General features: G+C 44.0%; 3 protein-coding genes and 1 long non-coding RNA gene across 7 annotated transcripts in view; all 4 read right to left on the bottom strand.

Moving 5' to 3' along the window:
* Window positions 1–1,111: 1,111 nt before the first annotated feature.
* LOC138181279 (trehalase-like) lies at window positions 1,112–2,032 on the bottom strand. The gene is made up of 2 exons (XM_069116008.1): window positions 1,439–2,032; window positions 1,112–1,357 (listed from the first exon to the last, which is right to left on the bottom strand). Exons 1-2 carry the CDS (start codon window positions 2,030–2,032, stop codon window positions 1,112–1,114), a joined length of 840 nt encoding a protein of 279 aa, XP_068972109.1.
* Window positions 2,033–2,831: 799 nt separating this feature from the next.
* On the bottom strand, window positions 2,832–3,578 carry LOC138181280 (trehalase-like). The gene has a single exon (XM_069116009.1). The coding sequence runs from the start codon at window positions 3,576–3,578 to the stop codon at window positions 2,832–2,834; it is 747 nt and encodes a 248-aa protein (XP_068972110.1).
* An 869-nt stretch (window positions 3,579–4,447) lies between these two features.
* On the bottom strand, window positions 4,448–7,841 carry LOC138181199 (uncharacterized). The gene is made up of 2 exons (XR_011173465.1): window positions 5,470–7,841; window positions 4,448–5,304 (listed from the first exon to the last, which is right to left on the bottom strand). It is a non-coding gene; the product is annotated as an uncharacterized LOC138181199 (long non-coding RNA).
* Window positions 7,842–7,976: 135 nt separating this feature from the next.
* LOC138181190 (histone lysine demethylase PHF8) overlaps window positions 7,977–13,521 on the bottom strand; it is a 32,003-nt gene continuing 26,458 nt past the window's right edge. For all 4 annotated transcript variants that reach the window (XM_069115853.1, XM_069115852.1, XM_069115854.1 and 1 more), the window contains one exon: window positions 7,977–8,605. The gene's annotated coding sequence lies outside the window, so the exon portion shown is untranslated. The remainder of the gene's footprint in view (window positions 8,606–13,521) is intronic.

The raw sequence follows: 13,521 nt of genomic DNA on the forward strand, positions 1-13,521 counted from the left end.
GCTCCTCCTCCCACCCTTTCCTACAAGATTTCCTTACACCGTTGTTATTCAAATTCATGCGCGTGATTCGCTTCTCAGCTGGATACCTTGGTGGCGACGCAAAGCTATACAACTCAATTAATACTGAAAGTTATGGCGAAATCCCTCGTTCGGCTATTCCTCTACGCGAATTAACGTACACGTTAATGCGCACGTGGTCTGATCCGCGAGCCAACCGAGTTGAACCGAAAGATCGTTATCGTAGAAGCGCGTCCTCGACCAGCGAAGAGGCGTTACGAAAATCACAGAATATTGCACGCGACACGATGCGGAGACACGGGATGGAATAGAGAAATATATTGTAGCTTGTCACAACACCGCGCTCGAAAGGAATATCATCGATAATCTCCGAGCGACGTTCGTTTAAGATAATTGCTAAAATTAGCGGCAATAGGAAAACGTTACGACTTTGGATAAACCGTTTATAACCGTAACAATAGCCAAGATACATCTCGGCTTTTCCCTTGGACGTCGAGCTGTTAACGCAAAGGGAAAAAACGATCGATAGCAAACAGGGATAATTCTTGGATCTATGCGTTTACGATCGATTAATACTACTACATAGTAACGATAAGAGACGGCTTGATTTCGCAAAGATTCCCCTACAGATCGACAGATAGACGGATAGATGCGACAGACCGCGCACGTAAGGATATCTGAAACATAAAGCAAAGAGAAGAGACGAGTGACGTATTATTCAGCGATAGAAAGGCCATAACTAATTCCACACGTGTACCGTGATACGTGTACGAGATACGTGTCCAGGAGAGAAATACCCACGTGATACAATATTTAATTGTAATAGAATGGCTGGGTGTCGATTATTTGTTTCTTAGTTGGAAAACTAGAGAGAGAACGAGATGTTTATGCGAATGGAATAATTTATTACGATTCCTAGGTATTGTGAAATTTCTGTTTCGCCGATGTAAACGTACGTAGGCACTTCTGAATCTGATTAATTTTCCATCTTTTTTATTCTTTCCAGCGGTGATAAGTACCATCGACACACGTATCCCCGTACGGAATTAAGCTAAGGCTGCAGCTAAAAGACGAGAGGGGAACGAGACTCACCTCACCCGATAAATCCCGCGGCCAACGATATTACGAGGGCGAGAATACCGGTCATCACTTGACCGGCGGTCGAAACAACGACCGCTGGTGGGGCCAAGCTCTGCACTATTACGAAACGATCTTCGGCTGTCAGTCTATCTCCGTACTTGTTCAGCAAGTCCATGATGATCCCGTTGCTCCAACCGAAACCTAGTTGCACCTCGTACTCACCGCCACCTCCGTGACCGCCTGATACCGTGGCGTCATACTGTGAAACGAACATGTCACAGATGGTCTATTCGTTTACAGTTACCTAAGTTTACCTAGATCCCATGAAATTTTGCGTTACCTTTTCGAACATGCTGTGCGTCTCGTTGAACGCCTTCCAGTTGCTGCGAACCCATCGTTGGCTGATCTCGTAGGCGAGCCTCTGCGCCCACGGGTCTCCGGTGTTATTCAACGACATGATGACAAAGTATTGCAAGGGCGGCCAGGCATTCGGGTAATCCCATTGTTCACCAGAGTGTTCGAGGGTGGTCGGTATACCGCCCAAATTTAACATTATTTGATTTTTCTCTAGATACTTGAGCACCTTCGCTATGTATTCCTCTCTCTTTGCGATGTCGTAACAATCGGTCCAAAGCGGTAGAACGTTCGTCGGATAAAAATAATCTCTTTTGATGTCGTTCAGTAAGTCGTAATCGAGCCAAGCACCGACTTCGTCGTGCCATAGTACGGCCGTGACCGCTCTTTTCCAGTCCTCCGCTCTTTTCCGGTAGTACGCGGCCTTGGTCTCGTTACCCATCCTTTGATTGTACTGTTCTAACAGCTGCGCGTTTCGATATATTATCGAATTCAAGTCCACGGGGATAATGTACCTCGTTTTCAAGTTCGTCAGGTTACCTAAACAAGAAGTTCGTAGAGTGGCCGCGTTGCTACTCATCGTGAATGGGACACGGCGATGCTACAGGATACGATACGCTCGACGCAGATGTGGCTACGAAAAGTATTTGCATGTACCTTGTCTTTCGATGAAAAGTTTTATCGAGTTCCGCGTTTCGTGATTGTAGCATTAATTCTTTGTATTCGTATGAAATTACGCACGTACTACCAAGCGATACGAGAGTCTGATACGAAGTAACCTCTAACTTCGCTGTTCTCCTCGTCTTCTTTACGCTTATATACCTTCGCACGTCTTTTTTCCGAGAATCTATCTTCCTTTTCGAAAATTACGCATCATCAATACGCGTTGCGATATAATTTGCGTTTTCGATCGCAAAGAGCCGCGCGGAGAACAGCAACGACGCGAGCGAAACAGCGACTACCAATCGTCAACGGGACGAATCTGAGCAATCGTTTTATCTTCGAATTCGCGAACTTGGATTCGCTTTCGAGACAACGCGAAAAAACAACGCGCGGCTGCTTTACCTTTGTTCGTGCCGTCTAGTATGAACCATCGACTAGAAAAGTCCCAGCCGGACTCGGCCGCGGTCTTCAATTCCGCGTAATAGTTGTCCTTCTCTTCGTTCGTGCGAAAACTTTGGCTGGTCAGGTAATCCTCTCTGGTCGGTAGAAATGTGCTCGTTAGAACGCGTTACGAGATTCGGTCGCGACGAAGGATCGGCGACGAAAGCACCGAAGAAGGAAGAGAAAGGCAGAGGTGAGAACGAAGAGGACGAGACAGGACTGCGTAGGGAAAATCAAGAATCCACTCTTCTCTTAGGACATTCTGGTCAACTTACTTACTTGTAGGATTCTGGTCGAGGTCCCGAAGACTCCTCGAAGAATCTGGCTAAAGTGTATCTGACTCCATCCACTTCAACGTCCACCGTCCTATTGGTCATCCAAAATTCGAACTCCTTCTCTAGAAGGTGAAGATTATCTTCCAGCCATTTGTAGTCGTTGGTCACCTTCAGATACTCTTCGACCATAGGAATCAACATAGGAGGTTGAGATCTCCTAGCGTAGTAAATTCTGCCTCCGTTCGGGATGAAACCGATCTTGTCCACCAGCGAGACGAAATTGGTTAGCATTCCTTTGACGGTGGTGTACATCTCCGAAAGCAGCAGTCCTTTCACGATCCAGTACGAGTCCCAGTAGTAGAACTCGCGGAATCGGCCACCGGGGACGATCACTGGATTCGGCACGTAGATGATGGAATATCGATCTTCGTTGATCCGCACGTCGTCCTTCATCTTTCGTCCCAACATCTTCCAAATTTGGTTCAAGTCAGAGGCAAATTTGCGAAGATCGTGGTCGTGGATTTTGTTAAGAAACTTCGGTTGGCTGGTCCAGTCCACTGGGTTCCATTCCTCGAACTCCGATCCTTCTTGGTCGAACGTGTTGTTGATGAATTGTTCGATCTGGTTCCTGGTCGGTGCTTGATCCACGCGTTCCATGAATTCGCGAAATAAGAGCAGCGTCTCGTTCGGCGAGTATTTCATCTTCATGTCGACGAACGTTTTCGAGTCCTTGTAGATCGAGGCCATCTGTATCGTGTGCAGCAGCTCGCCATGGCAGTAAATATCGCTGCAAGCCACAGAAACGCACGCGTATGTCCCATCAGTACGGTGATTTTCCCATTCATTCACGTTCGATAGAATCAGACGACAAATTCCAGTCGAAACGAGCTACAATTCGCTAGCTGTGTGTTTCGATAACCTTGCGTCTCGTTCCTACCTTACGTCTTGTGGTCCGACGCAGACGAGCGACATTTCTTTCGCCAATTTCACGCGCGTTTCATCAGTTCGTTAGATAACGCGAGAAGCAAGTAAACATACTTACGATTGCAAACGACAGTTTTATTGCTTTGTATTCGCTCTAGGAATATCAATTTAATCGAGCGACGATATTCTGTTCGATGTTATATCGTACGTAGTTACGGCGATTGTAAAAGATAAGATCGTAGCAAAGCCATTTACCCGTAGTTTTCTAATTGAAATAAATCTTCTCAAGAAATACGCGTCGTTCGTCTACGTCGAATCCGTATCGTAGGAATCTCCAGAGTCTCGCGGATTTCCCCGAACTCGTCGTATTCTTCTTGTTAACGAGGCACCGTCGAACGTCACGAGCAATTTCCGACCACACGAGTCTCAGGATTTGGTCAAGGATTTACGATACTCTTCCGTGTAAGCGTGGAACGAAAATTCCCCGCGATATCGACCTCCACACGTGTCACGCGAATATCCGAACGACGAACCGTCTCTCGAACGTTGCATCGTTTGAAACATTCGCGCGGGATAACAAATGGCGATAAAAAGAAAAGTTTACGAGTATTCGCAAGTTATAGAATCTGCATGGAAGCAGCGTCGACCGAATCCACGGAATTTCTTTTCTCTCTTTGCAACGTTAAAAAGTAGACCGAAAAGAAACTAAATCGATGGCGCAAAGTTGCAAATGATACGTCGCGTTAACGCAACGTGGTCCCTCGATAGGTCGATATTCGCCGTGACCAATCTTTTTATAGACCAATCAATTAACCCGGTGGCTCTTATTTTAATTAAGGTCACGTGTAAATAATCCGAAGCTGGAGCGCTTCGTCCAATTTCATTTTGTTTCGTTCGATTTCATCGCCATCGTGATAATCAAATTTTTCTGCGGACGCGTTATAGGAACGCACGATGTAACGCGTCGTGCGAATCGAACTAATCACGTGTGCTTTGGTTATCGCGCATCTCGTCGACAAACGAGAGTCTTTGTAAAACGCGAAACTGTGATCTCGCTACGATAACGTGGCTAATCCATTATCTCGTTCGTAGCTGATGTTTACTACCTTTATGATAAGCTATCGTACGCGGCTGAAACGCAACGCCTCGTTCGGATCAATTCGAGTAACTTGAAACCGTTCTATTTACTTGGCGTGAAATATTCTTTGCCAGTTTCTGTTCTCGTCCTCGTTGATCACGGCAATAAAATTCAAGCGCTTGAAAAACGTTATTGCAAAGCTCGTTGAAAAAACGTCGATACAAACCCGTTCTTTTACTTGGATTCCGCTCGTCTCACTAGAAATCCGCTTTCTAGCTTCAAGCGAGGATGCGGTGATTTCTTGGAAGTAACAGCGATCGCCAAGCTATTGTATAACGTTATTTTCAGTTTCGTACTCGCTAATATTAGTTTTGAAAACCAAGCCGATTTTTCCTTGGCTCTGTCAGCCAGGTCTATTCTTATTCCGTTCAGATTGTAATCAAGCTCGTAATTAACATTTTGCAGATATTCCTGTCCAGAAGCATAAGCATTTAGTCGATTCTAAGTTATAGCAATGACTCGCGAAAGCATTCGAACGTTTATCGTAAACAAATTTTACGTATGCAACTTCGCAACGTACGTATAAGACACGCACACGTGTTCGTAAAAACTTTACACGACTGTTGCGATACTTACTACGAGCGTTACAATGGTTTACTATGCGATCATCATATTACGTGTTACCTGATGTTTATTTCTTATTTTCTATTAAAAATACTCGACAGAACTGAAAAAACACGGGTTTCGTGTAATTCGACTAATCCGAACAAAGAAACGTTCAACGAAACATCATGAGCCTCGTTAGCCGAGCAGAGCCGAGTAGGGACGAGCGAATACGAGAGAAATCGCTCGTAAACCTCGCAAATACGGTGCTCGGTTCGTTCGACGTATCGCGCGTTAAGGTCACGTTCATTGTACTTGCGGAACACGCTAATTTAGGCGAGGCACGCGCAGCTTCATTCGGCCAAGTTCATTGTTAAGGCCGTTTCTCGCTGGCTGCAACTTCGCCGGGATCTTGTAATTCGCGACGATTCCGCGATTCGCCGAGGAAGCTGGGAAAACGCTTGACGAACGAACCAATTTCGTTGGCATTCTCCTCGACGATGAATCAGCAAGAGTCGTGCGTTCGCAAATAATATCAACTTGCAGACGATCGAACATCTATTTCCGGTCGATAAGATTAGTCCGGTTTGCGAACGAAAGAATCGCGACTAATTTCGTCGAAAGTCACGCGATGAGATCGCGCGTGTCGATCATCGGATCGCCTTTTGCGCGCTGCCACGAGTGACGACAATGCCGGACACGAGAATTCCTCGTTTCAATGGCCGGGACTCGCGAGTCATCCGGTTACGCAACGAGCGCGTGAAGTGCTAGCTTCGCGCAGACGATACACGGTGGTCTCGGATGCGCTATTTCGTCGCCAAAATTACAAACATATTTATACCGATGTATTATTCTGTCCGCGAGAGAAGCAACATCTAAATTTACTAGAGTTGACACCGATGGTACGAGCCAGAGAGAATATACGATCGATCGATTTGTATGCACGTTAAGCCGTATAAAACAAATAAAACAAATAAAATTACGGATAAAATAAAACAAAAGCTTCTTTTAGCGCAAATCGTTCGTTCATACTTGGACAGAGTTACGGTGGCGATTGCAGAGAGTATTTTACCACGCCATCGTATTTCCTAAAATATTTACGTGCTAATCGGTTAGGCCCGAGTATATTAAATTTCGTACGGTGAAAATGACATGTATAGAACGCGATGAAAAACGCTTCACGATGATAAATAAGGGTGCGTGCCAATATTGTTTGCAGTCACTGTTCCTATGGTGTATAATATCAAGAAAGATGTCTGCTTAGAAATGAACGATCACCAGTTGGTGTCTATCGCGTTTCTCGTTACATGTTGCCAGATCTCGCAAGGTACGTTCGGTATTGGCTTCTCGAATAGCAATTTTTAGTCAACCAATAGCTTTTACGGAGTGACGTTCGAAGTAAAGTGTATGCCAATACGCGGAAACTAATGGATCAGACGAACGATGCTATTCGAGAAGCCACAGCGAACGTATCTCTCGAAACCTGGCGAAATGAAAGAAGAAACGCGGTCGACAGGCAATGACTTTGTTCGACGATGAAAGACGGCCATTTATCTTTATGCAATAGATAGCACGCATTAACGTCCAAGTAATGATCTAAGCGATTTGTGCAAAAAAGAAATACGTTCGACCATCGTCAATTTTGATTAAACAACGTTTAGTTCTAACGATAAAGCTAGCGATGGTGAAGAAGCGAGCGAAAAATTCTTTCGTCGTCAGAGTTCGTTTCGGCCAAAGTACGAATTCTTACGCCATAATTTCTGAAATTTGGTACGCGTAGCCAGAACGTGAAAAATTGCTCGGACGTCTGTTTGTTAGGGTTTGCGAAGATTTAAAATTTACTGGAAGTAAAATTTACACGCTCGTGTAAGTCAACATCGGTGTAAACATTCGTATAAAAAAGTCCGACGCCCATTACCACCAATTATCTTTTTATCCATCTTCTCCAGGTTCAAATTACAATAAAGCTTATGCTCTTTGCACGCACGTAAATAACAAAACGTTCATAACACGCACAAGCATGTAAATAACTGTGCTCGCGAGATATATCTGTATCCGCGTATTTACACAAATATCCGCAGTCTGGTTTGGAGACGCGGCAGTTGTAAGAGATTCTTGCTACGAATATCCAGTTTCAAAAGTTCGATTTTGGCCGCGAAATGCCGCTTCTGAGGCCGTTCTGCGCGATACGATAGATTCGATGGCAAAAAAAGACGTTGATTAACGCGCACCAATGGAACCGCGCGAGGAAAACGGGACGAAAGGACGCGTGGCAGGGCACGAGGCGAAAAGAGGAGAGAAAGGTGGAGAAAACGCGACAGCGAAGAGCGATTCTCGGCTCGAGATACGAGCATCGCGGACACGGCTACCTCGGCGACTTCTACGCTTTAGCTTCTAGATGGTGTACTTACCTCTGACACGGAGGCGGTTTCACGTAGCTTGCCTTCTCTGTGCTAGCGTAACACGGAGCAACGACGAGAAACGCGAGGAACACAGCACTCAGCAGCATATTCGTCGAACCGCAGCGCGTGCAGCTCCAAGCCATTTTTTTCTCCACCGGCCGACCCTTTCACACGATCCCTCTTCTTATCTCGGTCGACTGTCTCTTCCTTTCCTTTGTCTCCTCTACTTCCCTTCTTTTAACAAGTTCCTCTTTTGCTTCGAATTCGCAAGACAACGATGCGGCAGTAAGCGCGTCACTCGAACCAACTTTCTTAAATTCTTCGTTCGATCGTCTGTTTACCGCTGCAACATACCCTGTATAGTTTCGACGACCTATACACTGTCTCAGTTCGAAAGCATTCGTTTCTTCGCCCTTCCTATTTCAGTCTCTGCTCCTCCTTCTTCTTCTTAGCTCTGGTTACCACCTGTGCTCTCCGTCCGCTTCTTTCTGTCGCCTCCTTTCACCCTTTCTCTCTCTCTCTCCCCCCTCTCGCACGCTTAAGCTCTGCTTTTTTTTGTATTCGCTCTTTTTTTTTTTGTAACGCTTTGTTCTATCGTTTCGTTTCTGATACTCGAGTTGTTTGCGAGTACGCTAGCAACGTGGAAAGGTCGAGACGCGAGACGATATTAGAGCTTTTCTTACTTTTTGGAGATCGGTTGTGGTACCGGACCTTCCGTCTGACGCAGTCTGCGGGGCGGTCTCAGCTCCAAGGCCGCATCATCCTCCCTGAAACAGAAAATTCGTGCTTCGATTAATCTTTAACACGCTCACTGTCGCGCTTGGTTTATACGATTTGCCTGCGGCACGCGACATTTCACTTTTGCCAAATATCCTACTACGATGTGAAGACCTATTAAGCATCGAATAACACGTTTTCTACTTTACGGCCTGTGTTATCTAATTATTCGCGTTATTTAACATTTTTCAGTCAACGATACTCATCCTACTTTAACCCATCCATTGCTTACTACGAGATATCTCGTACTTCGCGTTGCAAGTTTGGATTGATTGCAATTGGAATAAGTTTGAGTTGAGAATTATTAGAAAGGACGAAAGAAAATTATATGTTATAATATTTACATAATAATATACAGATTTTGTGAAATTCCATGTTTCCTTTAAAAGTTAATCAACGTTACTTGTTCAGAAATTTCCATGCCGTAAAGCTCCATTTACATGAACGAAATTTCGCTTAATACCAATTTATCTGTTTATTAGCCGAGCTCTTATTGTTTTAAAAAATTACCAAACTCCTGTCGTACGAATATGTAAATTGTAAGAAACAGAATCATAACTTTGCTTCGTGATTTTATTATTCGCACTTTTTCCGATCACAAAGGAGATAACGTTATGTACAAGAAACTGGAAATCCGAGTAACAAGCCAACTCGTTTTTCCTTGTTAACTCATTGACATGCACATTAACCGCCAGGAAATCTGAATCATTGCGGCCGTCTCTTGTTAATTGCCACAATAAGAAGTCTGTTCCATTTCCCAGTATTTTGAGTAAATAAACGAAAGACCTTATAAATTTATAATCGACTGATATTCATGCAGTAATCGTGTAGTGAACTTTCTTTCTCTTCCGATAAATACGATTTAAGTATAGAAACCATCTCCATGTTGATGCATATTGTCCTATCGTCACTCCCTCTCTATAAATGAAACCTCACAGAGAACTAAATCATAAATAAAAAAATATTACTCTAATTGTGAGCTGTCTGAACCAAAATTTCAATGTACGAATCCACTCTTTTTTATTCGGAATCGATCGAGCCGACGAATAAAAAAATTATTTGAAAATCAAATGGAACCGAGAGGCGGGCGACGAAGCTCGACCATCCACGGAATTGATGTAACAGTCGGAGAAATGGCCGCAACGAGGGTCGGCAGAACCAAAGAGGAAACGGAACAAATCGCGCCATTCTATTCGCGTCTTTGAATAGAAGGCGAAAGAGCTTTTGACGGTATGACCGCTTAAAAATAACGTGCCGGTTACCAATCACTGACGCCCAATCGTAAACGCGTGTTCCTTCCGCTCGTCGGTTGGGCCGATGTTCAAGATTCGTCGAGTGGAAAGAAGAGCCGATTATCTCGTCAACGTGTATGCCCATCTGGATCGACTCGCATTTTCGCTGGCTTTACGTCAGAATCGTTCGTCAAGGAGATAAACGACGCTATCGACAAGCGCAAAATCGACCAACGATCTTGGCGATACGCGCGATCGCATTAGGTCGATTAGGGAAATTTCCATGAGAAACGAACGAGCAAGGTCGAATACGCATCGCGAATCGCTTGGAGGATTTATCGCGGCGCCGTTTCACCAGCAATCTCGTTAATTGGAGGCCGTCGGTGAAACAGCGAAAGAAACCGCTGCGAAATGTTGCATAAAGAGTGGCGAGCGACAGAGTTGGCACGTGTAGTCCTCCACAGACAGATGATTTTATTCACCTGTGAAAATTATGTGTATTTAGATGTCTCGTTATCTGAATTTCGACGAATCAGAAATATATGTTAGGGTTTTATCTTTCAAACAAATCGAAGATTTCATTCCTTACGATACGACGCAATCGGAAATATGTAATAGAATTCTATCTCTCAATTTATAATAGAGACAAGGTGTACAATCTCGATTGAAAGTTCACGACTTTGAAATAGACGGTGCAGCTGACGAGAATGAAAAAACAGGTGGGAATTAAAAAAACGAATGACGATCACGAGGACAATATGCCGCGAACACGTCCAAGTCATGACGATTGCAATTACTGTAATCCGAACGAAGACGGTAACGACAATGGTGGCGATAATAGCGACAACTCGATTCGACTGCTTGAAACAGACCAACCGCCAATTGCAGCTGGAATATACCTATGTACGTTTAAATTTAAAGCAACACCCATTAAACACAAGGTATTTAGCCGCGATCGCAATAACATTCACGCGTTTACTATCACGCGGATAAAACGTGCATCGACCAACCGTTTCATTTCCACGAATAACATTTTTTTAAACCTGTCTCTCGTTCCAGCTGACTTTCTGACGCAAGTACACGTGGTCATAGTACCGCATCTCGCCATTCCAACGACGACTTCATTGGATTCGCGATTTTCAATTCGATTCTCTAGCCGAGAGAATGGACAGAATCGCCATGAGAATTGATCAGCCGAGTGGATCGTTTATGCGACGCGGACACGCGATATCGTAAAACTATACAATTTCGAGCGCAGAAAGGTCATCGCTGCAACGTAATACCTACGCGCCTAACGATTCCTCGATCTCTGTTAACGACACTGCTGTCGTCTGCTTCCTTCTTTACGAGGTCTCGATCGATCGTTCGATACTTACGACTCGACGATAGTTTGCTGGCAGAAACGCCAAAGTTTTGCTTTTCCGGAATCCTTGGCCGATTTACAACGATAGCTGTTGCAGATCGTTGCTTGAGTCGAGGATATAACGAAAAACAATTTTAATTGACCGCGACTTAACGAGCAGTATGTAGTCACAAGTTAGGAAAGAAGGATTAGTCGAATATAAATAGGTCCGATTTCGAGGAATTTTGGTTGATGGAAGGTCGGTGGTGCTCGTGCGGGGAAGGTGCACGGTGTACGGTGCACGATGCACGCTACGCGGCAATAGGTACGGTACGCGACTAAATCGGCCGAGAAGGTACGCGGCTTCTTTATGAGCTCGTGATAGGCCGTGCGCGAGGAATGCCCGAGAAATGCGCAAGGAACGCTACAGCCGAGCCCCCGGTATCGCGGTCCCGATTGGTCCCGATCGGCCCATGTCGCACCACCATCGTCCCGCGCCTCGTCGACACCGTCACAGATTCGAATCTACTCTCTTTCCCCTCTGACAACAACTTTTCGTTACTCTCAACGATTCTAGCCACGATTCTAACCTCATCCAACCTCTTACACTCAACCATCTATGTGCTAAATTCGACCGGTCAAGGACACGACGATGGTAGCTAGAAGCTAGTAGCTACGACATTTGCCAGATGTCGTCCACATATATATCTGGAAACAATATATTTTAATCTATTCTGTTTCTAAGCGTTGTTGTATTTCAGAACGAAAGACATAATTTATGTTTATGTTCTGATCTAACTTAACATTATCGTATTCGAAAACGAAAGCCAACATTCACTTTCATATTCTAACCTAATCTAACGTTATTGTATGTGAAAATGAAATACAAAATTAATATATACGTTCTAACTTAACTTAACGTTACTCTATTTGAAAACAAAAAAGCATAATGTATATTCATATTCTAATCTGACGTTATGATATTTGAAAACAAAAGCAAGGTTCGCTTGTTATTCGTCGAAAGTGATACAGTAATACTAGGATGTATTTGTTTCAAGGTCTGTCGGTCAAAAAAGAAAAAAGGAAGTATAAAATAGAGAAAAAAGAAAAAAGGTGGCACGTTCGTGTCGCTTTCTTTCGTGGTTTATAATTGCCAGTAAAAAAAGAAATATGGCCGTGAAAGGAACAGTCACACAAGTGAAAGCGAGTTTGAGAGAATAAGCACGAAGTACGGGAAGACTAGTGGATTGGATAGAGGTGACAAGGTGCGATAGATCTGGTTCAAGTTAAAAGTATCTGATTCGCGTGCGTGCGGCGACCAGCGATGTTGCGCGTATCTCGTTGCTTATTATTCGCTGTTGGCAGCGAAGTGGGGATAGCAACGCGCACGTTGCTTTCGCGGCGAAAGACTCGTGCTTAAAGGAGCTGACTAAAAGAAGAACGAGGAAAGCAAGGCAAAGGGAGAGAAGAGTGTCAATTGCGCGTAAAAAGTCTTCAAGTTTAATGGCGATACGCGGCGACCGAATGAACGTTGCTCTAACGACAATCATTCTATTGGCTATTTTTAGCTCGAAATAGGTCGGAGTGGAGGGCTCGCGGTTTCGAGAGGGCACAATGACGATGACGACAACTATGACAACCAGAAAGAAACGAAAAATAATCTGTAGCGCGCTCTTTAAAATTCTCGTTCGGTCGAATTAAAAGGTACGAGAATATGTTTGATGTGAAAAACCACAAAGTAGAAGGTCACGATACGACAATAAGTCGTATAATTGTCGATCGTTGTGTCGTGTACGAAAAGTAACGACAAATTAATTGCCATCCGTGTAATAAAACTGCTATTATTGGATAATTCACGAACGTGCGTTTTATTCAAACGTTGCGACACAGCTGCACACCTGTAGCCTGTAACGCGTTGCGAACAATCAACAATGGCCGAATATTCTTCCCTTCCTTTCCTTTCACGATTCGATCTATATGTGTGACGATGAACGTGACCCAAACGATCAACGTTCACGAATATTCGTCCTTGACGAATATTTACACCGAATACATATGCTAAATAATTCGCGACGATTACGCCGCGAAAGATTAACGAATTTAAAGGTATGTCAAATAATTATTATCACTGAATTGAACATGTGTCCTTGAATGTCAACGAAAAGCAGAAGAATGCGAGATAACTTTGGTAAATATATAAAAATCAAAATTATTTTACGAATCTGCTGCAAAAATCTGCTCATTGGTAATGATGATTTAAACTTAAATACTAGAAAAATAATGTTGATGTTATGCTGATCAAGCCATGCGTTGATTATGCACGAACTGATTA

The sequence above is a fragment of the Bombus flavifrons genome, chromosome 6, assembly GCF_040668555.2.
Source record: "Bombus flavifrons isolate JBK064 chromosome 6, iyBomFlav1_principal, whole genome shotgun sequence".
Lineage (NCBI taxonomy): Eukaryota > Metazoa > Arthropoda > Insecta > Hymenoptera > Apidae > Bombus > Bombus flavifrons.